Raw genomic sequence first — 26,968 nt, 5'->3', positions numbered from 1 at the left:
GAACATAGTTTTCTGTTGGCCCTAACAGAAGATTCCTCCTGTGGTGGAGAATACCTGGCAAAATGGGAAGACTCTGCACACCAGTTACCTAATAGATTGGTGGCTCCCCACCTCTGCCTTAGGGTGCGTCTTGCTGGCCCTATTTCAGTGGTCACTGGTCACGTTACAGAAGTCCCCAACTTAAACTTAAGAATGTGGCTAAGTTCTAAAGACCAAAGTTCTTAAATATCCTATACCAGATTAAAAGGCTTAATTACTTCAGGTTGCATGTTTCCATTTGTTTCCTTGGGAAAAGAGGTAATTGAAAATAATCTTGTTTTTACAATGTGTTTTTTGCAGATGATGTGTTTTTGCCCAAAGATGTTGACCTAGACAGTGTGGAAATGGATGAAACTGAGCGGGAAGTTGAACATTTTAAAAGGTAAGTAAGTGCCATATGGCTGTCTTGTTGCTATTATGGCCCAAATAAAAACTCCCAACTGGTTTTAGGCATAGCTAAATAGCAGCGGGTGGCGCTGTGGGTAAAACCGCAGTGCCTAGGACTTGCCGATCGCATGGTCGGCAGTTCGAATCCCCGCGGCGGGGTGAGCTCCCGTCTTTCAGCCCCAGCTCCTGCCCACCTAGCAGTTCGAAAGCACCCCTAAAAGTGCAAGTAGATAAATAGGTACCGCTTTCTAGCGGGAAGGTAAACGGCGTTTCCGTGTGCTGCGCTGGTGCAGGCTCGCCAGAGCAGCTTCGTCATGCTGGCCACATGACCCGGAAGTGTCTCCGGACAGCGCTGGCCCCCGGCCTCTTAAGTGAGATGGGCGCACAACCCTAGAGTCGGACACGACTGGCCCGTACGGGCAGGGGTACCTTTACCTTTAAATAGCATCTAGGGTTGCATTCTGTTGAGGTATGCTTGTGCCCAGGCAACACTTTCTACTGGTGGAACAGAGTGTTCAGGGCATTGATACTGAGATCAACTAAGAAGTGTGCTAGACAGGCAACAAATGGAAGTGGTAGATTGAGCTTCTGGGGGCCTGGATCACAAGTTTTGTTTACTTGCCTTAAAATAAGGACAAGCATCCTTACAACAGAAGGTAGGTTAAGAACTTCAGCTAGATCTCTCGGCCGTTTGAAGTAGATCAGCTAAGCTTTGTGATTCTCAAATGTCTAAAATAGCAGCAACTAAGAAGCTCCCTTCACCTTGCAAAAGAAAAAAAAAGAGGTTTGCTGGGAAATAATGCTTTGGTGGGTGGGAACAGGAGTTGATTTTTTCCATAAAATAACTTGTGGCCTTTCTGGGCAGAACTTGCAGGCTGAAGTCTCCATATTAGGCAAGTGAACACATACTGTTTTGTACCAGTTGGTGACTCTTGGGGTTGTAGTACAGTGGTACCTTGGTTCTCAAACTTAATCCATTCCGGAAGTCCATTCCAAAACCAAAGCGTTCCAAAACCAAGGAGCACTTTCCCATAGAAGGTAATGCAAAACAGATTGATCCATTCTAGACTTTTAAAAACAATCCCTAAAACAGAAATTTAACATAAATTTTACTATCTAACAAGACCATTGATCCATAAAATGAAATAAATAATCAATGTTGTGTACTATAAAATAAATAAGACAGTAGTGTAGATGGTAAATATTAAAATTAATTCTTTTCCTTACCTGCACATGATAGTCATTGTTTGGATGGAGGGCTTTTATCCATTTCCGCAGTCACACAATCAATCAATCGTTTTCATAAAACGAAAAACAAGCCAGTCACAGAAATGAAAAAGCCACAAAAACACAAAAAATAGCAAAAACAAAAGCACCAAATATCACCTCAGAACACTGCAATCAGAAACGAAGGCTTTAATTACAATGGGGGGGGGGGCAGATGAGTGGCGCAAGGGCAGACGCGAGAAGAAAAAAGGCTTAATTACTATGCGGGGGACTGAAATTTGCTGTGCAACAGTAAAAATGGAAGTTCAGGAGCACATTTGGCTTCCAGGGCAAAGTTCGAAAACCGGAACACCTACTTCCGGGTTTGCAGCGTTCGGGTTCTGAATTGTTCTGGAACTAAGCTGTTCAAGAACCAAGGTACCACTGTATTTAAAACACAGTAGATCCTGCAAGCCTGAGATCTGCCCTCCTGTGCCTTACAGTTTCAACTGAAGCGTTCTCATCATAAATCTTGGGAAGGCTCAACGTTTTTCTCTGCCCAAACTTGCAAGATGCTGTAAGACTATTTCATATTCTTGCAACAGGGGAAACACTAGCCTCCTCCTTTCAGAGGCTCTAGGTCGGTGGGTGAATGTGGTGTACAAAACATCATTTTGGTAATACCCACCCAGAGACAGCAGGGGGCAGGATCCTTGCATTGTAGGGGGTTGGACTAGATGACCCTTGGGTGCCTTTCAACTCTGCAGTTCTATGATTCCATGTCATACTCCATCCATCAGTGTAGCCATTCCTCTTATTCATGCATCCATGAGGCCCATCTCTTCACCATCCAGCCCCCACTACCTCTCAGCCACCCACACATGGGTACATGAATACATGCATGCAACACACCCTTCTAATATATAAATAGATACTTGCTTCCCTTACAAAAACAGACATTAAATGCTTGACCAGTAATGTGTTTGAAGTCAATTTTATTATTCATTTATTTTATTTTATTTATGAATCACTTTCCATTAAACATCCTCGATCAATTTAACAATAAAAACATATATAGAAATCAAGTTGAAGGCCAAAATAGATTCAGACTGACATCAAAATCCCCACTTTTTTTTAATAAAAAAGCAGTGTCTCTTTTTTAACATCTGAGATGCCACAAGCTGTTATAGTTGTCTCAGACCTTATTTCAATTTAGATTATTCTACTAATTCACTTAGAATTAGGCTAAAAATATTGTTCAACATATTGAAAGTTTTCCCTTCTGACTTTCAACAGATTAAGACTTCTAATTATAACACATATCCACCATTGCTGAGTGCTTTCTTTTTATTTTCATCTGATATTTTGTTAGTAGCATTTAGTAGCATTTTTTTATTTTAAAAAGTGGGTCAGTATCTCTTAGTCTTCCCAGATTTGTTGCCACTGCTGAAACTGTGCACAAGTTTCCAGTGTCGCGCCTTCTTTTCTAAGCAGCTAGAAGGACTCATAAAATAAAAATGCTCCCCTTCTTACTTTCTGTGAAAGGCTTATGGGTTCAGCTCCATTTAGCACATGTGAATACTTTGCTTTTTAACTACAAAGCACACTTTATTCACAAGTAGCCCATAACTTCAGTTCTCTGCACTGTTATACAACACCTCTGCAGAAACAGAGAATGGACAAACTAAAACTCACAAAGCAGAAACCTACCCTAGTAACTACTTTTATATATTACAGCAGATGAGAGGGTGGCTGCCCACTGCTGTATTGTTCAGTCTTTCCATTTCTGTTATACTAAATCTGGCTGAATCAAAAAATACAAATATGTTTATCCCACATGTGTAACACCATTCACCTTCTTGATATATGCTTTTTTCACAACACGTTTATGAGGTAGGTATACTGAAAGCATGATTTGTCCAAGCAGAAAGCAGAATAGGGATTTGAAGTTGTACCCAAATAGTACTGCATCTAAAAGAACATTGTAAGCTTAATCATTGGGACTGAGGCATAGAACTCTGCTCCATATATAAAAATGCATGCATAGTTGCATCAATGTTTAGGTTCCAAAGACTTTAAAATGAGCACTGGGCAGCAGGCACTGTTAGCAGGGTTAATGAAGTCAGCTGTAGAACTGAGATCATATTCCAATATGGGGGGGGGGGGTCATCATTTTCACATTAGTGCCACCCTTGGGGCCTCTTAGCCCAGGCATTGGGAAACCCGTGGCTCTCCATATGTGGCTGGAGTTCAACTCCCACTTGCTTTGCTAGCAGGGGCTGATTGGAGCTGAAGTGCAGCAACGTCTGGAGGGCCACAAGTTCCCCATCCCTGTTCTAGCACAATCAAATGAGATTAAACGTTGGTTCATAACCTCTAGGTCTCAGTCAGCAACACATTTTAATAGCAGCTGTTAGGGGGCCAGAAGCATTGGTTCTGCTTACTGACTTGCCACATTGGCTCATTGCAAAATGCAGACAAAGGTATCTGTAAATCTTACCCCACTGTGAATAGCAATTTTGACTTTAAAAGAAGTCTTTACTATATATATATATAAAATACAACATTAGTTATCATGTCAAATCATTCAGCCTTCTTCCACCCTAGCGTGGGTGTTAATGCACTCTCTTTTAGCTGAAGTTTAAGCAACTCTACTCAAGTATTAACAAGTTACATTTTATATAGCTAGTAATTAGAAATCTAATAATTATCAAAGGAAATTGTACTGTAGACATGATGATATATTCTTCCTTGGTGTGTATTAGATTTCCTTTACACATATTTTCTTTACAGATTCTGCTTGGATTCTGCCAGACAGACAAGGCAAAGACTTTCCATCAATTGGTCCAACTTTAGCTTGAAGAAAGCTACCTTTGCTGTCCACTAAAGGACACAACATGGATATGAATGTTGTGGGATCTAATTACTAACTGTACTCCCTGTGCTGAGAACTGCTGTGGCCTTGAGACAAGTACCTTCATTAGCAGTGCTGTGTGGATCTTCACTGGTCATCTAGCCTTTCCCCTGATTATGCTAGAAGGCTGCAGAATTGCTGCTTTCTAACTACGTATGTTAGTTTCTGTGATTGAAGTCTGTGAATGAGACTTATCTGACTATAGTCTGCAGTTGCTGGAATTGGAACAACAGCATGTTTCCAGTTTCTGGAGATACCTTGGCTTTTCCCATTTTGCTATGACTTGTCCTTTAAACAGAGCAATGAATCCAACTAGTTTTGCTCTTTCCTTATAGACTTCTTTAAAGAAATTGTCATAGAGAAAATTCCTCTTTTGGGACAAGCATTTACTTTTGTTTTTCACAATCTACTGTTGAGAATGTACAAGTTAAGCAATTTGTGTTTTGATTCCCAATTTGTAGCCAGCTTGTGTAAAAAAATACTTGCAAGAGGAAGTTTAGCAAATGAGTACTTGCATATCAAATCAGTAAAACTGTATAACTGTATTAACGCTGAAGCCTATTGGCTGATTTTTTAACATATTGTTAAATAATATTAAGATCATGCCTTTCTTGTTGAAAGATGGAATACATTAGTAATCACAAAAGACTCATGCTGTTTGTTTTGTGTTTCATTGCTGCCGTGGTAGATGGTGGTGGGAAGTTGGTGTGTTATAGATGAGGGAGGGTTCATGTAGTTTTTGTTTTTATGTGTTTGGACAGCTACCCTTGGGGAAAACATTGTGCAAAAATCGCTAACAAATAACAGCTGTGAAAAATGTTAGCTGTTATGATTAGGTTGTTGAACTGCAACTGCAACAGAGGCAGCAATTCAGAAGCAAATAATGTAATTGGTATAATATCTGAATTTCTTTATAATCCTAGAAACAGTGTGAACCCATCTCATACCTGCTGTAGTTGTCACATCTCTGTGTGCTGGTTGAGCACAGCACTCTGCTGGTGGAGCAGTATATTTCTACATCTAATATAAGCCTTCTAGCACAGTGGAGGAAAGGAAGCTAGACAGGATGTGATGCTCACTCAGAGGCTTGGTCCTGCCCACAACTATGGTGTGGTGTTACCTTTGGAAAGAAAGTTAATGAAGATCCCCTCCCTCCAAACCCTTCTCCAGCTGCATTTGAAGACAGGATTCTTTGCAACTGTTAGAAATGCATGACCAGGAGTATAAAAAAACCTAGCCAGGGAACTTTGCTCTCAGACATTAAGACATCACTTGGCCACCAATTCAAGAATACTCAAGAGGGGACTTTGATGATGGGGAGCTCTGCATAAAAAGGCAACTCAACAGCCAAGATAAACACAAATAATAAAGGGCAGATAGGTGATGTTTATCTTTTCAGATTCCCCTTTCAGATTCTCTGCCCAGGATTTCAAACACAAGCAACTGCCAGGAACTTCAAGGTCACTTCTGCAGCTGGGGATGCAAAGACAAGGCTTCCAGCACAGGTAAGCAAATGAGAAGTTGCTTGTGCGTTAAAATGTGGCTGTCTGCACCCTCCTTCCTTCTCCTGAGAAATATATTTTGTGTGCTCCATTGAAATTAAAATATGCCAAATTAACAACGACCACAATGAAATGAACTTAAAGTAAGGCAACAGTGACTGGTTATTCTCTCCCCCCCCCCCCTCAATATGAGTACTTTTCAAAGAAAAAATAGAGGTTTCTTGGCCAGTTGAGAACCACAGCTAGGAAGGACCATACCTCAATAGTACAGTGCATGTTTTGCATTTAGGAGACAACAGTTCCAGGCAAAATATCCAGTATTTGCATTTAAAGGATCAGATACGTTGGAGAGTCACCATAAGTCAAGAGTATACAATATTAGGTTAGATTAATCATTGGTCTGATTTACAAAGCGGCTTCATGTGTTTATATCCCAAAGAGAAAAACAAATACCTTACAGCATTCCCCCACATTGATTAAAAATAAAGTTACACCTTTTAAAAATGTTTCTTCAATTTTCATGTGTAATACATTTTGCAGCACCTGGAAGAACCAACACGGCAAAATTAGAAGGCCTCAGAGCTCTAGGTACAGAATGTAAAATAAACCTTACTCTTTGGGTTCTGTGCCTAGATCAGTGTTTAAACAAAGTAATTACCCCTCTCCCCCCAAAAAAAACCAACTTTATCTAAAGTACAATCCTTCTGCTGTCTGTATGGGACAATTGTCTAAAGGGAATCATGTATAGTCTTGGTCAAGAAGACCATGTATAGTCTTCTTGAATCTGAACTCACAGGGAGTTAAGTCTTTTTCATCACGTCTTTTACATTGTAAATCTCTATACAGTACCGGTATTGTCTTCATTTAATGTGTACAATGCTTAGTAAATTCTAGGTACTGTACAAATGATAAATAGCTTGCTAGAAAAACATAAGCTACAAGGTTCAAGGCACGCACTTGTGTGGCCATATGCGCAGAAGTCTTGGGACAGGTTTAATAGGAATCTAATGCCTTGCTATAATTCTTTAAGTCAGTTATCATCATAAAGTATAATCCCCAAAATAATCTAAGAGTCACAGCAAATAATTGTGTCTTATCCCTGGGGAATAGTCACTTACAATACTTTTTTGCTTTTATAAATAGTGGGGTTCTAATTAGTCACTCCCACTAAGACTTGCTTATCAAATAGAAAACCTTTGGGTTTCCCCAACCCTTACCTTGGCTGTTGCTTATGTTTAAGTCTTTCATGGAGACCAGCATGACATTTTTCTTGCCAACTGCAGCTTCAGCATCAGAGCAGCTGCCCAAAAATAGAGGATGCATCCAATGTTACTTTATCTGGCTACCTCATGAGAAAATGTGTTTTTCCTTGCAGGTGACTAACACTGAAGAGCTAGACGTCTCAGTGGATTAGGAAGCACTGATGTGTAGCTTGTTCTTTACTTTCATTCTGCCAATGCTATGAACAAAAGCCACAGCATGTTTTGCTCAGTAAATGTTCTAAAGACTTTAATCCTTCTGTCCATTTATGGAGTTTCAACTTAAGAAGCTTCATCCAAATCTGAAATCTATTGCTTTGGATTTAGAAATATTTTAATGTAGTGGGACATATTGTAATGTTTATGCAGGATGTGCTTTTATTGGTGTTAGTATCATTTCTTGCCATCTCTCTTTTACTTAACCAAGCAGCCAGGCAGACTCTCATTGCTGTGTGTGATGTTTCTCGGCTGCTAGGAAGGTAGATCATCAAACTTTGATTGTACAAGTCCCTTCTTCCTCAATCCCCACACTCGCTTAATAAGAAATGTGATTTTACAGTATAGTTGTACCTCAGAAGTTGAACGGAATCCATTTGGAAGTCCGTTCGACTTCCAAAACCTTCATAAACCAAGGCCAATCAGAAGTCGTGTCGGACGTTCGGCTTCCAAAGAACATTAGCAAGCCAGAACACTCACTTCCGGGTTTGTGGCGTTCGGGAGCCAAAGCGTTTGACTTCTGAGGTACAACTGTGCTACCATATAATTAAACGTTGCTCCATTACTTTAGTGTCATAATAATCAATAGCTGAGGGCAATAGGGAGCAATGAAGCAAGCATTTTCTCTGTCTTCAAAGCACATGACTATAAAGTCATCTCTAAATGAAATTATAGTGACTATTTGGGAAGCACTGCCATGTTGGGGGATGCCCTGGGCAACTACACTAGTTGTCATCACCCCAGACCAGATCACTGTATCCCTCCGTATCCTATGAATGTACCTAAACATTTGGCTCAGCCATAAACTCCATACAGTCATCCTAGGCAAGCTGCTGTGGGTTACATCAAAGTTAGTAGCATAGGAGTGATACCTGCATACCCTTACGACAGTGTTGTAATTATTGCTGAGGTTAGGCTTTGAAAATCACTGCATAAATAATAAGGCTGCAGTTCTAAATACCTTCACTAAAGAGTCAGTCTGATTGAACCTAGTGACACTTGTGTAAATGTGTGGTGATAGGGTTGTTTAATCTGATGTGTAACTTTACTCTTGCTGTGCCACTCTGAACTGTTCCTGCGTTTTGGATTGTTTCTGATTGTTATTCTTTGCCGTCCCTCTCTGCAGCCACACATTCCTAAGGTTTAAGCAGAGCCCCAGACATGCAGTACTTCGGCTGTAGCTGTTCCACTGTTGACCATGTCCCTTTTCATGTATTAAAACCCAAAGCTGTATTACAGCTCACAGAAAGGTTTTGACCAACCTGATTTAATCAACAAGAATCACAGCCACTCTGAAAGTTAGTAGCTGCAGCTTGACAGCAACTAGTAAGAAGAAAAAACTTAAACTTATTTTTTTACCTGTAAGATACAATCGGATGTTGAGGTTTCTGTTTATCTACAAAGAGAAAAATCCATTAATAATACGCACTAAAAGATGTCTACAAATAATATACTGCCTTTAATTTACTCCTCATTTATCATTAAAATAAAAGCATATCTTGGAAGAGGCAGAAAGAATGTCCAGAGGACCCAGCTAGATGTATTAACATGCTTATTTTTGCAATTAATGTGCATGTTAAAAAAAATGCAAATAGCAGTCGCTGGTGTGTGCATCAATGATAAGGATCACAGCGGGCAGGAAAGGAGGAGTATTTAACCTTTTCCTCCCCTGCAGCAGTCATGATGAAAACTGCTCCTCCAAAGCTGCTATTTGCTCCTGTTGGTGCTAGCTGGAATTGTAAAGTTCCAGAGGACAAGGTTAAGTTAAAATATGACACATGGAATAACGGGTGAGAAGGAATTATATCAGTAAAACAAGTAGGCGGCCAAGCTGAAAGATGAGCATATAGATTAGAAGTGATTAGAAGCTGAACTGGGTTTAAAATTAGAAATGTGAAGAAGTTCTGTCAGAAGAGTAAGAAGAAAGTGGATAGAATACAATTTAATCAAGGAGAAATGTTCACACATTTGGGGTATGGGAAAGAGAGCACATTAAAAAAACAAATATGCTTAGTGGGGGAGGACATAATAAGGTGGGACCAAACATGAACTTGAATCAACTGTGGAGGAAGCTTACACCTTGGCTTTTCACGACATGGATGCAGAGCCAGTGCAGTGTAGCCCTTAGAGTGTTGGACCAGGGCCCGGGAGACCTGGGTTCAAATCCCCATTCAGCCATGAAGCTCATTGGGCTAGTCACAGTCTCTCAGCCTAACCTGCCTCAAAGGGGTGTTGTGAGGCACAATGTAAGTCATCTTGAGCTCCTTGGCAGTAAGGTGGGACATAAATAAAGTATACAAGCTGAAGGAAATTGAGGGAAGGCAGTGAATAAAGAAGAGTGTTCAAGTGGCATCATCAAGAACCTGAGAAGTGAAGAAGGTTAAAAGTGAAGAAAGGAAGGAAAAAACCCAGGAAGCTTGAGACTATAAATTCAACCGGCCTGCAAACCGGAAAGTGGGGAATTATGGAATCATCTTGAGCAAAATGTTTGTAAGAAGAAGGGTTGGACAAGAAGCATTTTACCCAAGAAAGAACACAGAACAAGAGCTAAGCAGAGAATCAAAGTCAAGAAATGTGGATAGTGAACCAAGTCCATTGCAGACAATTGCAAGGTGGATATTAAGTGGATAAAATGGAGACTCAGATACAATACAGTGGTGCCCCGCAAGACGAATGCCTCGCAAGACGGAAAACTCGCTAGACGAAAGGGTTTTCCGTTTTGGAGGTGCTTCGCAAAACGAATTTCCTATGGGCTTGCTTCGCAAGACGACAATGCCTTGCGAGTTCCTGCGGGGTTTTTTCCCTCCCCCCCTTTTGCTAAGCCGCTAAGCCGCTTATCAGCTGATCTGATCAGCAGATAAGCCGCTAAAAGCCGCTAATAGCGCTAATCCGTCAATGGGCTTGCTTCGCAAGACGAAAAAACCACTAGATGAAGAGAATCACAGAACGGATTCTTTTCGTCTTGCGAGGCACCACTGTATAGCCACTTCAGGGCTATTAAAACAATGACACACACTGTTTAATACCTTCCACATTTTTGCAGTGATGACACCTGAATCTTAGGCTGACCACACAGACCAGGATAATTACAATCACCACCAGAATGGCAATGAAGCTGATAACACCTGGATAACGAGGAAAACAAGACCCATAATGGCAGCCATTGGTAGTTTTCCATTCAACATCTGTTAGAATCAGTGACAACAAATAGGGTTGACAGTGCTGGCAATCACTACTTAAAACCCAAACTTGTTAATGTAGTTAAAAATGGGTGGGAGCATAATCAACGACAGTCAAGAACGTCCCAATACAACAATTGGTGTGATTGTCTAGTGTCTAGGAGGGTATAAATTTCTGTAAATCCAGGTGGGAGCAGAGACAAGTGCAGCAAGTCGTAATGTTTCAAAAATGTAGAGTCTGCATATTTTTTAATCTCCTGTATCTGAACATCAAATGGAGTTATTGAATAACCAGAAATTCTCTTAAGCCTATTAACAAATGCCCCAGAAGAAATTTCACTGGCAGCCCTGTAACAGCTGGAATGTACCAGTGCGCTGCAGTGACAAATTCTTTACTACTGCAAAGTGCCAGCATTGTGCATGTTCTTTCAGGAAGAGCTATCAGTACTGGACAGCACAGCAGCATTGTGCAAAGTGGTAACGTGGCAGAGATTTGGATGGCCTTGTGTGTTCATGAGTGATTGCTCTGTCTGCCCTGTCCACCAATTTCCATGCATTCAATGTGACATTTATAAAGGACAGCCTATTCACACATGCTCTCTGCAGTCTGAAAACCCAGTACTTTCCTAGCTGAGTGGGCAGCCTGCAGATGCACATTTGTGTGCAAATAGGCTCCCTTGAAAACGTACACATCAGGGATGGGGCCAGCAGGGTTCACCACATCAGGCTCTCTCTCCATGTTTTAAGTGTATATGTGGAATGGAATATCTGAAAAGACTTGATGTACCTTTGAGACAGTGTACCCAGAGAATAGTTTGTGGAGCACCTAATGTATAAGGTGTCTGCAGCTAAGCAGATCTCAGTCTGGCCATTGCTTCAATGCAACCACACCTCACCCACACTGCTTTTGAGGTCTTTTCAGAACAGGTAGAACAAAAAAGTAGCAGTCAACCATTTGTGCTCAACTCCTCTATTTGTGTTCTGTCCTTCCTCCAGATAATTTATAATTTTATTCTAGGTATGCTTATGTTCTTTACTCCCAGGTAAGTGTTCATAGGAGCTCATGCATTCTTGGGGCACTTTAGGCAATACAGGCACTCTAAGTACATTTGAGAATGAATTTGACAAAATTAAAATTAAATAATACTATGGGCTCTATGCAAAACAGTGTTCCCCCATCCCTCTGGACAGTAGCATTGCATCCTTTATTAGGGCCCGGTGTGCGCGTGCGCACCAGGCAGGACCAGGGGCTAGGTGCTCCACCGCCAAGCAGGTGCGGGGATGCATTGCGCTGCTTGCCCACCCGTGCAGGGGGAGCCCTTGGTGAGGGGGCTGGTGCGCAGTGGCAAGACTGGGCTCTGGGAGCCAGAGACCTCCGGCAGCAGGCAGGGCAGGAGTCCCTGTGGGGGGGCCCTGACTCACACCCCCTGAAAACCATGTGCCCTGAGCTATGACCCCCCCCCCGGCCCTCCCCACACTACACCCCTGCCTCTGGAGACATTTTTGGGACAGTGCAGGGCATGTGTGGGGCAAGAAGGATGTCCTGTTGTGCTACTGCAATTTTGTAGTTGAATGCCGCTTCGTGAATCCTGACTTCTTTTTTGCTATGCTCTACAAACTACTACTGATAAGGTGTTCTTTGGGGGCAAGAGTGTGGAGGTATAATCAGAATACTGATTTCCATAAGATATAAATATTTTTAAAATACCTGGAAAAATATTTAATGCTGGCACCCTTTAAACACATCTGTCATATTACTTTCTGTCAAAAATTGTGACACCTCATCTTAATGTCTTTACTCACCAGTTGCTGCCACTGTTAGTGCTGCTGATTTTTCTTCTGTAGGGGAAGGGATAGTGAGAAAATCTGTATATACGTACAGGAGACCTTTCGTGGGAGAGGTGGCCCCGTTATATATACCTGTGGAAACTAAGAAATAGGAAGGTATAGAGACATTGAGAGGCGGATTAAAATGAAGAGGCAATGGATTGGGGTAAGACCCTGCATCTACTACTACCTTTGTTACTGACTTTTTTTCCTGACTCAAAACAGCATTTCATTCCCAAGGTTGTTGGTTTTTTTAAAAAAAAGATTAGACAATGATAGATTTCTTGAAAATTTATAGATTAACTGCCTTTTTGATTGGATAGCATGTTTTGTGGTTTATACTGTAATGGCCATTGGCTATAAACAATGAAATGGGATGAATGGACTCGAGTGCTGCAGGCGGCTGGCTGGAGAGGGAGGACCCAACTGGCCTCACCACACCATGGCTTCTCCTCCCCAGCTTCCTTGCTGTCCAGCATCAGCATCCTTTGCCTCAGCTGCCAAACAAGCATGGCTGCCCCTAGTATATGGAGGACAAAGGAGACCCAGGGCACAGCCAGTGTGCTCACGCCAACTTCTTTCCTGTCTCAGTACCCTTACATGTGTTCTGCATAAATATTCACAGTAAAATATCCAAGAACCAGTCAGGGTTAGGAAAATACCACTCTCTTCTCTGAGAAAGAAAATGGCGATGCCGAACAAGAACAAGACGAGGCATAAAATCCACTGACCATCCAAGATACCTTTTGGCCACTATGAATTTAGCTGTATGGAACATCTGACCTAGCAAAAATAGGTTTACATTCCCTTTCTCACCTAAATCAAGCAACCATCAGTTTTGTAATATAAGAACATTCATTACCACAGGATGCTGAGAGCTACTTGTTTATAATGCATAATAGTAGCATGTTGAAATGAGAAGTGATGGTCTGGCATTTTCCTACCAAAGGATCTGCCCACTGTAAGTAATCCTGAGTACAGGTGTTAGAGATGAAAGGGAGGATAAAGAGCCATCACGGATATTTTGCCCTTGCCCTCCATCAGGATCACACAAAGGGTTCCCTCATCGCTTTACTGGAACTCATTGAAAAGGTAAAGCCTTTTAATAGCAGGGTAATCGTAGAGGGTCTACCTGCTGAGGATGGCTGGGTGAAGCTTCCATTTTTCTTGGGCACAGACTCTACAGGCAAATCGGAAAATAGGAAAGCAGTTAGGATATATATCTTTTGTGGGGACATGTTGGTTTTGCTACATTATCTGACATCCAAAACAAAGGCTATATGGCCAATTTTACCTCCAAGTGACCCATTTGTTGCTAATGCCTATTTTCCCGCCCACACACACACACACACACACACACGTTAGCTAAATATCTTAAATATCTGAATTCAGTTCAGTAAAATCTGTCCTAATGTCTTGCTCCTCAACAGAAAGCTCAGCATCTCAATTCACATGTACTGATCTCCTTCAAGTCTACATACTGACATTAGATGGCCAAAACAGGCCCTCAAAGTTCCCTCTATACTAATCAGAGCATGTTAATAATAATCCAGGGTTAGGGATTAGGTTCTGGTCCCTGCAGCACCCATGGGGGCGGGGGGGGGGGCACACAGGAGCCGCCTTGCGCAAGTGGAAGCCTTTCTGCAGGGCTTCCGCTGATGGGTCTCATTTGTTGAATCCTGCCCACTGCATCTGCTCTCTGACAGTGTAGGCCCTCCACAAGGACTTTCTGCTTATGCAATGAGGCTTTCCCCTGCCTCCTCTTCTCTGTGCCCCTGCGCTCAGACTGGCTCTGGGGGCTTGGGAGAACCCCCAGAACAGCGCATGTGGGCAGGGGAGCAGGGATCTTTAAATCTGGCAAACCACACTCCTTGCATAGCTGGAACAACTGGAAGAGAATGACATGGAATTCCCTCTGTATTTTAGTCATCAGCACATCCTCGCTTTATCCATCAGTGTATCCTGCGTACACTCAGTATAATTTAACCCCCCCAAAAATGATGAAGAATTATGTTGTTTTCCACATCATATATTCATTCAGCTTTTGTTTTAATTAGCAGTTCCATCAGCTTTTCTTCAACAAAACAGGCACCATTGTCCTTTTGGTGAAACAGCCACACCTTTGTTACAGAAATTGTGTGTTAAAGGCCCTAGTCAATCTGCAATCCTTAAACTCTGAAATATATGTATTGCACAACAGGAATGCAGTTTTTTAGAGCCAGATTTGTTAAAAGATCTGCACCTCTTTCAGCCAAAGGAACTAGATTTGCATGAATACTGAGTGAGAACTGCTTTACTTTGCTCCTTGATGAATTGATAAATCTGTGTTATATTGAATTAGAACATAGATTCATCTTACTCAGCATTGTGTACACTGACTGAAAGCAGCTCCCCAGAGTTTCAGGCAGAGAGAAATCTTTTGCAGCCCTGCAGCCTGAGATTTTAACTGTAGATGCCAAGGACTGAAATTTATCCATTCAAAACACAAACTCACCATTGCCCTCCATTTGAACAGGATTAAGGTGGCTATCATAAGCCCCATTGGAACTTTCCCCTCAGACTTGCATAGAACTGGACAATAAAGTATCTTACCTTGAAGAAGAACAGAGTCACATAACCAGAAAAACATCAAAAAATGTAAAGCTATCATTATGTCTTCCACTCCTCAGAAACTTGCAGCTCTGTCCATTCTGCAGTCTGGGAGAACAAAAAACAACCAGGGGAGAAGTTTGTCTGCATGTGCTGATTGTCCAAAAGCTTCCTGTTAAAGAATAGAAGGAAGCAGACTGAGTCAACAAGGGGATTGACGCTGTGGAATACTTCTCTTGCCCATTATAGTTCCAAAGGAAATGAAACAGAATTTACCGGCCACAAAAGAAATTTCAATATTGTTGTTGTGAGGAGTCTCTACGCTTACGAGAAATTTGTGGGGAATGAAAATGAATGAAAATAAGTACACAGGAATATTTAACCTTACTTCTGGTCTTTGTTTTGAAAGAAGGACTATCGGCCTGTGTGCAGAGTTTAGCAGTCTGGTGCTTTTGAAATATACTCTTTCTGTTCAAAGGGTTTGCTGTCTCTTCCTGTCCAGTCCTCAAAACTCTCCATTTGAGGCAAATGAACTATGAACCCCATAATTTGGAATCTCCTCCAAACCTGTGACAAAGTTTTGCAGTTCTTTTGCAGCAAAACCCCTGCATTTTGCAGCACCCCACCAGTGGAGCAATTACTATATTCAAACCGGGGGTCATTGCTATTACTCTAGAACCCAACATTGTGTGATTCAGGATGGAGAGATAAGACTTTCGAGAAACTTCAAGATTCACTTCTGCCCCAAGTCACAATGGGAGACGACATCTGCTGGGAATTGAAAGAAACAACACCATTTATGGTCGGAAGGAATCTCCATGGGCATAACAGCATTCATGAGCAGGGCAGAACAAATATAGTACAGTCATACCACATGTTACGGACGCTTCAGTTTATGTGTTTTCGGGTTACGGACCGCGGGAAACCCGGAAGTACCAGAACAGGTTACTTCTGGGTTTCACCTCTCGCACATACGCAGAAGCGCCAAATCGCGCCTGTGCAGACGCACCACTTCAGGATGCGAACGCTGCGGGTTGCGGACATCCCTCCACGGATTACGTCCGCAACCCGAGGTTCCACTGTGGTTTGAGTTCCTCACTTGAAGTTTTATAAATTTATATAACAACACGAATGGAAATCATTAATTATGCAGCCACTGATTAAGGGATTGTTATTATAACTGAAATTAATAAGATTATGGAAAGCAGTGATATAAGATCGGAAATGCATCCAATCTACCATGCGGGGAGCCACTTTAATTAAAATGTATTAAATGGAAGTTGATTGGTATTTGAATAATTGTATTAATTGGGAATGAATTGATAGTGTTATAATTTGGCTATTATTGGGGGAATATTGAAAAACTAATAAAAACTTGTTTTTTTAAAAAAAAACAACATTGTGTGATTCACTCTAAAGCAGTGCCAAAGTGTGACAACAGTTTTGCAGCAAAACCCCTTCATTTTGCAGCACCCCACAAATTGAGTGATTCCTCAGTAATGGCAGAAGCATAATGTGTGCTGAGTGAATGAAAACAGAACAGTCTGGGGTATGTGTGAGCTTTATGTGCACAGATTTCATCTTTTAAAGCTTGTAAGATGAAAACACAATTTATAAATTGTAATGTGTTGTAAAATTGAGTCTTTGGGAAGATAGCAATGCAGTAGTTTTGTGCTTTCATTAACAGAGTTCCCTCCCTAATTCTCCCCTCTCCCGTATTACAAATTTGGGGTTGTAAGAATATGCTCCTATTGAATGATGGCTAAGGCTGGTGATCCTTTGTCAAATTGTCTGAGAGATAAATAGCTTAATGGCATCCATTCAGGAGTTACTCAAATTTTAAAGGCTGCAATACTGAAATATTGTAATCTTTACAGAGGTAAGTATTGGGGTGGGAGAGCTGAAAATAATGCCAACATATTTCACATCTGGCAACCAACGTGCCACTTTGGTTTCAGTACGTGGGTAGACAAGGTTATGAAGCCCAGGACACAAATTTTCACGGCCCTAGCAGCTTTGGTGGCTCATTCACTAGTCTTCTGGCCAAACTAAGCCTCCTAAAGCAAAATATACATCAGGATTAACCCCCCCAACCCCCCCATAGAATTGAAGACTTGGGAGGGATACCCAAAGGTCATCCAGTCCACCCCACTGCAAATATGACCATAAAACCTTCATCCTCCAATTTCAATCTAACAGCATCAAACGTGAAAGAAAAGAAAACGCTCAGAGTGTACTTCATGTTTCAGAGAAACTCCCCTGGCACTGTATTCAGGTCTCAAGATTCACACTGTCACTCAAGAAAAAATATATAGATAAATTGTCTCATCTGGGTCTGAGTGTTATATATAATCATGTGCAAGAAGTATCAGCCACAGTAACAAATGTACTGTGTAAACAATACATGGAAAATTGTACTCTAGGCGGTTTCCAGCACATACAGTATAAAAACATAATAAAACATCAAACATCAAAAACTTCCTGGCCAGGGCTGCACCAACACTTTGAATTGGTCTCCGAAACATACTGTGAGCCAATGTAGATCCTTTAGGACAGGTGTCATGTGGTGCTGGTGGCTGCTCTCAAGTCTCCAGTCTAGCTGCCGCATTCTGGATTTAGTTGTAGTTTCGGTGTCCCCTTCAAAGGTAGCCTCACATAGAGTGCATTGCAAAAGTCCAAGCAGGAGATAACCAGGGCATGTACCACTCTGGCGAGACAGAGCGCAGGCAGTGAGGATCTCAGCCGGTGTACCAGATGGAGCTAGTAGATGGCTGCCCTGGACACAGAATTAACCTGTGCTTCCTTGGACAGCTGTGAATCCAAAATGTCTCCCAAGCTGTGCACCTGGTCCTTCAGGCACACAGTTATTCCATTCAGGACCAGGGAGTCCCCCACACCTACCTGGGGATGAAGGTTTCATGGCCATATTTGCAGTGGGGTGCACTAAATGACTTTTGGGGTCCCCTCCAAGTCTTCAATTCTATGATTCTATGGGGGGGGTTAATCCTGATGCATATTTTGCTTTAGGAGGCTAAAATTGGTCAGAATCGAGTGTACACTTCCAGAATTAATGTGAAATACATTACTTCTGGTAAATGAGCCACCATAACCGCTAGAAGGCTGGGCAAATTTGTGTCATGCGCTTTTTAGACTTGTCTACCCATGTGCTATCTGTGATCCCCCCCCCCAGCTCTCCCACCCCACTAAAGAGGAATTCAGTGTAGTTCCTGAATACCTACAGGAAATTTTTTTGTGACTGTGGAACCAGAAATCAAGAAAGCTGCTCATGAAAGGTCACCTGTAGGATTTGAATTATAAAATTAAATGGAGAGGGGAGCCATTACCAAGAATTCGGATTTACCAGACATATTTGAAAGTTGTGACTTGCAAGTTCTCTTTCCCAAAGGGACTAACACGAAGAGCCCTTTGGGGCCTCTTCAACATATGTGTGCTTTAAACTTATCATACAATAAAAAATGGAGTTTTTCTTTTTTACCAAGAATGTGTTTGTACACCAGTCTGCATCTCAGTCAGGCACCAGTTTGGAATGAATCGGATAACACCGGGTTTGTAGCAATTGCTCAGTTGGTGGAGTGCTGCAAAATGTGGGGTTTTCACGGCAAAACGCTACAAAACAGCAGCAAAAGTTTGACATCAGTTTGGAGGGGGTTCCAAATTTTGGGTTTTGTACTGTAGTTAATGCTTAGTATGAACCCCATGTTTGATGTTTGTGGGGCACTGCAAAATGCAGGCATTTCACAGCAAAACACTGCAAAAAAGGCAAAACTTTGGCACAGGATTGGCGTTCTCTGTCTCTTTCTGAAGACTTCACGGACACAATGAGTCAGAAACAGGCTACACAATAAAACGCTTCCTTCTCCGTCCAACATGTGCAATCTATTTTCCAGGGACAATCTGGAATTTACAGAAGCCATACTGGTTTCTGATTTGATCCAGCAATGTCCTGCTCCTCCCAGGACGTCCCTATTTTAATTAGAGAAATGTTGGAGGGTATGGAGTTATCTGACCCCTGAGTCATCTGAAGACAGCCCTGTATAGGGAAGCTTTTTATGTTTAATGTTTTTATATATGGTGGAAGCCGCCCAGAGTGGCTGGGGCAACCCAGGAAGATGGGTGGGGTTTAAATAGTAAAATTATTATTATTATGGAATAGGACGTACCTATTTTCATCAAAGAAAATAGAAGGGTTGAAGGGTATGCAAGTCCAGTGGGCAGTACTGCATGAAGGAATTATTTTTAGCTTCATGATCTTCAGAAAAACAGCTGCTGTTCAAAGTGCTTGTTGCCAGCTAATTTGGCAGTGGTGTGAGTTTAGTATCAGCCCCACTGCATTGCATTGGCCATATCAAGGCGGTCAAAATCCACAAAACCAGTGGAGGGGGGTGCTGGCAGTCACTGGCGCAGGGCGCTTGCCTGGAGGGCACCGGGAGAAGGACGCAACAGCTGCCGGCACCAATCCCGAAAGCAGTGCGGGGCTTGCCAGGGCACCAGTGGGCAGGGGTCGCTCCCGAGGGGCACCCCACACACAGCCCTGTCCCCTGGGTGCGTCCAAATACAGGGCCGGGGAGCAGTAGAACATTATTGAGTTTACAGATGGTAAACTCACAGATGGAAGCTTAATCTTTAGGTTTCTGGATTAAGGTTTTACTCTGATTGAAGGACAAATTCCCAGTCACCGCCAATCGCGAATGCAGCCAAATCTCTTCATCATTAAGCCCGTTAGCCGAAAAGAAGCAGATATTCTTTCAGCTTCAGCTTTCTCATATGTATAAAAATATTCATTATATTTAGCAACCCTCAGTATCACTGCCAATCTCCTTGGAAGCCAAGCTGAAGGTAAGGAATGAGGCAGGGGTGTAGCATGGAAGGGGTCTAAAAGGATGACTGGATAATCATAAAATCATAGAATTGTAGGGTTGGAAGGGACCATCTAGTCGAACCCCCTGCAAGGCAGGAATCTTTTGCTCAATGTGGGGATCTAACCCCCAGCCCTGAAATTAAGACGTTCATGCTCTACTGCGCTACCCCAGGTTCATTTACAAGCTACTTCCTTGGGATATTTACATTCCAGAATAAAATTCTGGTTATTTTAGATTTAAATTAAAGCTGAAATTCAACCTTGACAGTTTCTGTATAGATATGTAATTGGAGTATGATTTGAGACATACCTAAAATTACATGTATGTTCCCTTTTAAAAGCAGGAGAGAGTGAAGAATTCTGTGTTGCAATATACAATCGCCATATTTGCTGGCAGTCAGACCTTCCCTATATATTTCAGGAAAGCTGGAACCACAGAAGGTTGATTGGCATGAGCATGGTCTAGTAAACGGGGGGAATTTACAATATAGACTTTATACTATTTGCTTCATTTGCAAACACGTAAGCAGAATGACTGGAAGCAAACAGGCACTCCTCTAAGCAAACATAACCACTGTGTGTCAGATTCCGAGAGAGGAACGTCTACGGTAGCTTCAAAGCGACATCCCAGCTTAGCTAACTGCAGTCCAGCTCAACTCTCAACACTCTCTTTCTCATCTGTTGCTGATAGCGTTCCTGACTTGCTGGGGATTGAGATAACTACCTCCCAGGTTCCGATTGACCCCTATTCCTCTCTCTGCCTAGCTATCAGTCTCTTACCATCTCTGCCGCTAAGAGGAAGGAGCAGGCTGAGGCAAAAAGGCTTTGTCCTGACCGTCACCTTTACACCTGCACTGGGGATGGGCCGGTTGCACCAGGCTGAGTTGGCACTTCTACAGGACTCCAGGTAAAGGGCATCCCCTTCCAATGCCGGTGAGTATGGGGCTTGATAGACCATGCTGTGATGTGAATGAGGACCAGATGTCCATCAGGCACTCTGCCACTTCCCATTCCACAGAAGGCTATCTGTTGATCTCCCATATGGGCCATGATGTAGAGATCAGCCTATGCTGTTGTTAACAACATGCAGCACAAACAGATGTTGCAGTTACCGTATTTTTTGCACCATAACACTCACTTTTTTCCTCCTAGAAAGTAAGGGGAAATGTCTGTGCGTGTTATGGAGGGAATGCCTACGGGTGGCATGCCTACGGATTTTCCTCCTCTAAAAACTACGTGCGTGTTATGGTCGGGTGCGTGTTATAGAGCGAAAAATACAGTATATCCTTGTTTAACAAAACCTTTCTCACTCGCTGAATGAAATCAGCCCTGCCCACTTGCTGACGGAGCCAGTCTCTTTTACATGTTTGGATGAGCAGACATTCCTGGGTCTGTTCCTTTAATGTGGATTTCGTCTGTCTCAAGTTGCACTCTCTGAATTCCAGATTAACTAGGAGAAGGTCTTATATTGCAGAATCAGACTATTCATAGATTGCCATGGCGTTCCATTCCTTCAGTCAATTTTTTATGTATTGCCAATGTTTGTATGTGCACTGATAAAATGATGCACAAACCAGTTTTGATTTGATGGTCATATTGCTGCACATACACAATATGGATATTGCTTGCAATAGCTTATCAGTATGTATACATGCACAGATAAAATGCTACAAAGAGCCTTCATGCAATCATAAGTAAAAACATGTCAAAGTGGTTTGTTTGCACATTAATGTGGATGTGCACATAAGAAACAGGATGGGAGATGAACAGGATGGATGAACATATGAAATTCATACCTGAAGCAAACAGCATTAAGTGCTGTCTTTGTATAAATTTGGAAATAAGAAACAGAACAATGGAGGATTTCTAATGTATTGGTTCCACTTTGGAAATATGACCAGATTATTCAGAACTGGAAACTCTGTGGGGTGGAGGGAAACAGATGAGGGAGGGAACAAATTTTGGAAGTGTCTCTGTTGATTTTCCTTGTCAAACTGGTGGCTATATTTCATGAAGGGCTAGTTACTTAATGAAGATTCCAACCATATGAATGGGAGCTTTGCGAGGTCTCAGTGATTTGTATGGAAAAAGAAAGGGTTATATGTCAGTGGCAGAGCTGGTTATTTGGAACCTGAGATCAAGGGAGAATTTCATATGGGGAGGATTTTGTAAGCATTTTACTATAAATATGTTAAAACACTGAAAAATCAAATAAACGAGACTACAGAACAGATGGATAAATTTTACAGAAGGGAGACTCACTTACTTTTATAGAAGTTTTCAGTGGAAGGTCTTGGGGCCAAACCTCTCTCCCTACCTCCACTTGCCAAGACAAAAAGGGGTGAAGGGAATAGTTCCTGTGATAAGAGGACTTTCTTGTGGTCAATTGGGGGGCTTGGTTTTGTTGCTCTGGACTGTCATCCCATCCTTGGTTCCTGTATATTAAACTGCTTTATTGCCTTGGGCTTTATTATTGCTGCTATGATGATGATGATGATGTTTGCTGTATGATGAATACAGCTGTCAAGAAGTGATCCCCTTTTGTGAAGAAGTCATGGTTAAGGATTTTCTTGGGTCTGTAGCCCAAATGTAACTTAGAAGCTCACATACTGTTAGTCACAGTGTCCCCTGAATCATACAACTCTTGTTTCCATCAGTTATGAAGACTTTGATTTAAGGCAGAGTTTAACAAGTTATGGCAATCATAACAAAGTTGAAAAAGTAAAGAAGCTCAATCTGCTCCTGAAATGTATTTAACTCTTTCTGATGCAGCCTTTGCCAACTGGCTGGGCTGGCTGGAGTTACAGTCCAGATCACCTGGAGGGTGTCAGGTTGACAAAGGCTGTTCTGAGGCATGAGCAGCTGGATCTTTTACCAAAACATGACAGGGAATAAAGCAGCACAACATGCAGCCCGTCTGTCAGGTACAGTTAACTGAAGCAACCTGCTATAATGCATTTTAAGACTGTTTTTCTTTGTCCCAGGTGAATACACTTCCTTTCTAATGCTCTGCAATGAATTTTTCTGTTGCAAACAATCATCTGAGGCAACACGATGACCAGGATTTTGTTGACTTCATCCAGGGATCTGTCGTAACAAGAAAAGGAGATGGCCTTACCATGATCTCCATCATTGTTGCTGTTTTTGTCCTCTTGGCGATTATAATCATTGTGACTGTACATTATGGTCCAAAACTACGTACTATCCAGATCACTCTGTACCATGAGCCCATGCCACAAGACATGGATAATGGAGTCCAATTAAAAGACTGGAAGAAACTTGGTTCCCACAGAAAAAGCAGCATGCAATCTGCTCTGACATTGGAGAACAGCAATGCTTCTGGTCTGAACGCTCAGTGTGCAAGTGGAGAGCTAAATGTTATAGAGATTACTTACTTGTGAAAAGGCCTCTGGTGTTTCCTGGCAGCCCCCAGGGAGTTTCATCTGACATGGCAAAGCCCTGGTTGGTTTCTGGTGTACAGAGATAGGCAGTTGGCATGTTCCCTCCTGGTCTACTGGTTTAAGCCCATTGGCTCCATTGTTTATTGGGGGATTTAGGTGATGAAACAAGAGGGACAACAGCTAAGGTGCAGAAAAGCTCAGGCTGAGCACTGGGGCCTCTTTGTGGCAGTGATAGCAATGAAGAAAAATTACTTATCTGCTATCATTGTATCCATGCAGTGTCATCCAGTGACTAGAGACCTTTTCCATTTGCACCCCAAGATGGATTTCCAGAGCCATTGGTGGCCTACTGTAACTCATTTGGGAAACATTTCACAGATAATACCACTCAGACCCCTACTAACTTGGATGACAACATTATGGGCAGTGCAGATGAAAGTATGCTGCGGAAAGTGTGGCGCAGGCCCCGGTATATTCATTTTTTGCCCATTATGTTTAATAACATCTACATGATTTGGAATGATTAGCTGAATTCATTATACTTGAGAGAAGCATGATCCTAGCATCTTCGAAGGTGGCAGCTGTGGGACCCCTCTTCAAAAAGTCCTCCTTGGACTTAGGTGATTTTTCTACGTTTCTGTTGAACCCTAGCCCGCCCCCGCCCCCTTCTTGGGCAAGTGCTCAAGCAGCTGGTAGCTGCCCAATTCCAGGAATTCTTGGAAGGAAGGGATTATCTGGGCCCTCTCTATTCCAGATGAAACAGTGGACATTCTGAACAGGTGCTGGGATGGGAGTTTGTAATAGTTTGATAGTAGAAAATAAAGTGAAGCTGAATCTGGACAATACTGTACTACCTTGAGATTCTATTCCCTATGACAGATCTATTAATTAGGCTTAGGCAGTCTTATGTTGATACCTAATTCTCCATAGGATGTGACACTTAAACCAGCCTTCCTCAACCTGTTCCCTTCTGCTTGTGTGTCACCTGCATCCCTTCCTAAGCCACTTTTTGCCATGTTTTGATGCAACTCAAGTCAGCAGTGAGTAACCTACGGCATGTGCACCTGATTAGGCCTCCAAGGTCTCCCCATCTGGCCTGTAAGGTAGATTTGGGGGGGACGACGCTTACCTGTGCATCACCTGACATCATATGATAGCAGGTGTTGGAGTGGTGAAGCCATAGCACCAGACTTCAGTGCACTCCACAAATGCCCCCAATCCTTCCTTTCCAGCCATTGCTTATTTTGGTACATTTTTCTGTTGCCTGAGTGCTGAGAAAGAGGAGTACCAAATTTTAAAAGTGCCAAATTGAAGCTAGAAAAGACAAATCAGGGTCACACACTCTGGATTTTTCCTTTGCAGCTGCAATTTGAATTCAAGCTGTGGCTGCAAAGGAAGAAAGACTCAGATGTGCACATCCACACCTGCAGTCCAAGTAATAGTATTTCATTGCATTATATACCAGGTTGGGGAAGGAGGAGACAGATTATGTCACTAAGGATATTAGAGAGATGCCTGAGATGATGTCAGTTGACAACTGCATATAGACTTTCCTTTGTACAGCCGGCAGGGTCAAAATGAAAATACATGTTCATGTAAAATATGGCTTGTTCCATTTGTAATACCTGCTGCTGTACTTTGGAGTTCCATATATCTATCTGTAATCAACACACAATTTCCACACCCAGTAAACTGATTGCCCTCTTGGTGATTGTTGTCATAGATATAGATGAATATAATGTATTGACTTACAATGTCCATAGTATTTCTTACCAGAGGTATCTGGAGACATTATTTTCACTAGTTTCCAACCGAAAACAGCCTTGCAGTTATTGGTAAATTATTCACAAATATATAGTCTATTTCTTAAGCATTGAGAAGTGAGAGAAGTACAGGGGAGGAGGTGGGGAAAGAGACTTCCCCTCGTTTACACTTTCTTTCCACCCCCCTGTTCCCCTTTTATGTACAGATGTTTTCTCACCTCTGGAATTGCCATCCTTTCTTCACTCACTTGCCATGCAGTGTAGAGAAATATTGCTGTCAAATTGCCAGTGTTTCTATGTTATCCTGTGTTTTTCAGACTGGATTTGTGGTAAAAATTTTGCAAGCTCGCTGTCTGCAGTGGCTTTTAACATACAATTCTCTGAAGCATCTCAAAGTACATCCCTGCTTTTGTTCAAGGTGTTTTCAACCCAAGGCTTACATTATCTTCTTGTAGGAATGGATTTAGACACTAGGAGAGGATATATAGTTTAGTTATTATCCTTCCTTGCTCACGTTAGTGAGATCAGCAGGGCACCATCCTTTGCAGCTTGGAAGCTAAGACTAGGTGGATTTAACCTTCTAGAAATGCTTTAAGACAGACTGGATTTTTCTTGGTATTACTCCATTTCTCCCTCTTAAAAACAACAACCACACACACATTGTTTTGTAAAGAAATAAAAGTAGTATTTACTTACACAGTCTAGGTCTTGAAGCAGCAGTTACAGCAGCAAAATGAAGGCAGGTTTAGAACTACTAAGTTACAAAAGTACAAAAATGTAATTTTCAAAAATGGTGTCTGAGCTGCCTAGACAGGAAGGAAGTATGTAGTATTACAGCTTCCTGCCAAGGCAGACAAAGGAAGTGATCTCACAGAATTTTCTCTAGCAAATGTTACAAGAAAGCTCTAAACATGTCAAGTGGAGGAACAAAAACAGGAATAGAAACTGACATTGGGGCAATCTGAGAAAATATTCAAGGGGTAATTAAGAGGCTATTCATCACTCATTCCTCAACTGGAAACAACAGGAAGCCAGGATAGGCTTTTATTTGTTGCCAGATATATTTGCTGAATTAAACTTACTTTGCAGCAAGCATTATAAAAGCGTCTTGGCCATGAGAAAGGGCACTGCCACATCTTAAAGCCACAAATGAAAGCATTTTCTCAGCCTATCTAGTGGCTCTCGTGTGGATCCAGCCTCTTACACCACACCCACCTGTTTTCTCCTACACAAATACTCAGCCCCCCCTCTCTCACAAACAGAGAGAAGAGAGGAAGCTGTTCTAATGGATACTACCAGCAGAAGAGGAGACTGGCCCTCTCTTCTCTATTCTGGTAGTGTTCGGTTAGAAAGGCTCTCATTGGATTCTACCAATAGAGAGAAGAGAAGACAGCATTGATCACTGGTACTTTCACAAAGAGCATGGTCCATGTAGAGGCAAAGCCACACAGACTCTCATCCTCTGGATTACTATTTTGGTAACCTTAATGATTCAAAACAATAATTGGTTGCTAGGAGAGAAACAAACAAACAAAACCTGGACATATCTTTTTAGTAGCTTTTAGGTATGAAGTCCTCACAGATTTCATGGTACAGTGGTGCCTCGCAAGACGAAAAGAATCCGTTCTGTGATTCTCTTCGTCTAGTGGTTTTTTCGTCTTGCGAAGCCCATTGACGGATTAGCGCTATTAGCGGCTTTTAGCGGCTTATCTGCTGATCGGATCAGCTGATAAGCGGCTTAGCGGCTTAGAAAAAGGGGGGGGAGGGGAAAAAACCAGCAGGAACTCGCAAGACATTGTCGTCTTGT

At 42.1% G+C, this 26,968-nt stretch overlaps 2 protein-coding genes across 15 annotated transcripts in view; one reads left to right on the top strand and one right to left on the bottom strand.

Annotated features, from left to right (window-relative positions):
• The window catches only part of FAM193A (family with sequence similarity 193 member A), a 49,123-nt gene extending 43,929 nt beyond the window's left edge, over nucleotides 1-5,194 (top strand). For all 11 annotated transcript variants that reach the window (XM_083519095.1, XM_083519098.1, XM_083519092.1 and 8 more), the window contains 2 exons: nucleotides 340-421; nucleotides 4,426-5,194. In XM_083519095.1, coding sequence (XP_083375221.1) covers nucleotides 340-421; nucleotides 4,426-4,519 — 176 coding nt within the window. In that variant the 3' untranslated portion in view covers nucleotides 4,520-5,194. The remainder of the gene's footprint in view (nucleotides 1-339; nucleotides 422-4,425) is intronic.
• ECSCR (endothelial cell surface expressed chemotaxis and apoptosis regulator) lies at nucleotides 2,600-26,749 on the bottom strand. Of its 4 annotated transcripts, XM_083519777.1 has the most exons (9): nucleotides 26,418-26,749; nucleotides 25,858-26,342; nucleotides 15,122-15,290; nucleotides 13,662-13,709; nucleotides 12,506-12,631; nucleotides 10,550-10,648; nucleotides 8,883-8,919; nucleotides 7,266-7,348; nucleotides 2,600-6,591 (listed from the first exon to the last, which is right to left on the bottom strand). In XM_083519777.1, the coding sequence occupies exons 3-9, from the start codon at nucleotides 15,177-15,179 to the stop codon at nucleotides 6,560-6,562; spliced, it is 483 nt and encodes a 160-aa protein (XP_083375903.1). In that variant the 5' UTR covers nucleotides 15,180-15,290; nucleotides 25,858-26,342; nucleotides 26,418-26,749; the 3' UTR covers nucleotides 2,600-6,559. The 4 variants fall into 4 exon arrangements, with proteins under 4 accessions (XP_083375903.1, XP_083375902.1, XP_083375904.1 ...); XM_083519776.1 differs by having other exon boundaries at nucleotides 25,858-26,749; XM_083519778.1 differs by lacking the exons at nucleotides 25,858-26,342; nucleotides 26,418-26,749 and adding an exon at nucleotides 20,778-20,855.
• Nucleotides 26,750-26,968: the final 219 nt, after the last annotated feature.

This window comes from Podarcis liolepis (genome assembly GCF_965112155.1).
Source record: "Podarcis liolepis genome assembly, chromosome: 8".
Classification (NCBI taxonomy): Eukaryota; Metazoa; Chordata; class Lepidosauria; order Squamata; family Lacertidae; genus Podarcis; species Podarcis liolepis.
The sequence above is the reverse complement of the archived record's forward strand: the minus strand, read 5'-3'. Positions and strand labels throughout refer to the sequence as shown.

Bases quoted from the DNA above. Each gene is read 5' to 3' on its own strand.
- ECSCR (XM_083519776.1), bottom strand. From the start codon at position 15,179: ATGATAGCTTTACATTTTTTGATGTTTTTCTGGTTATGTGACTCTGTT. The intron at 13,710-15,121 runs GTAAGATACTTT...ATTTGCCTGTAG, and splicing joins TGACTCTGTTCTTCTTCAAG to AGTCTGTGCCCAAGAAAAAT. The intron at 7,349-8,882 runs GTAAAAAAATAA...ATTTTTGGGCAG, and splicing joins CATCCGATTGTATCTTACAG to CTGCTCTGATGCTGAAGCTG.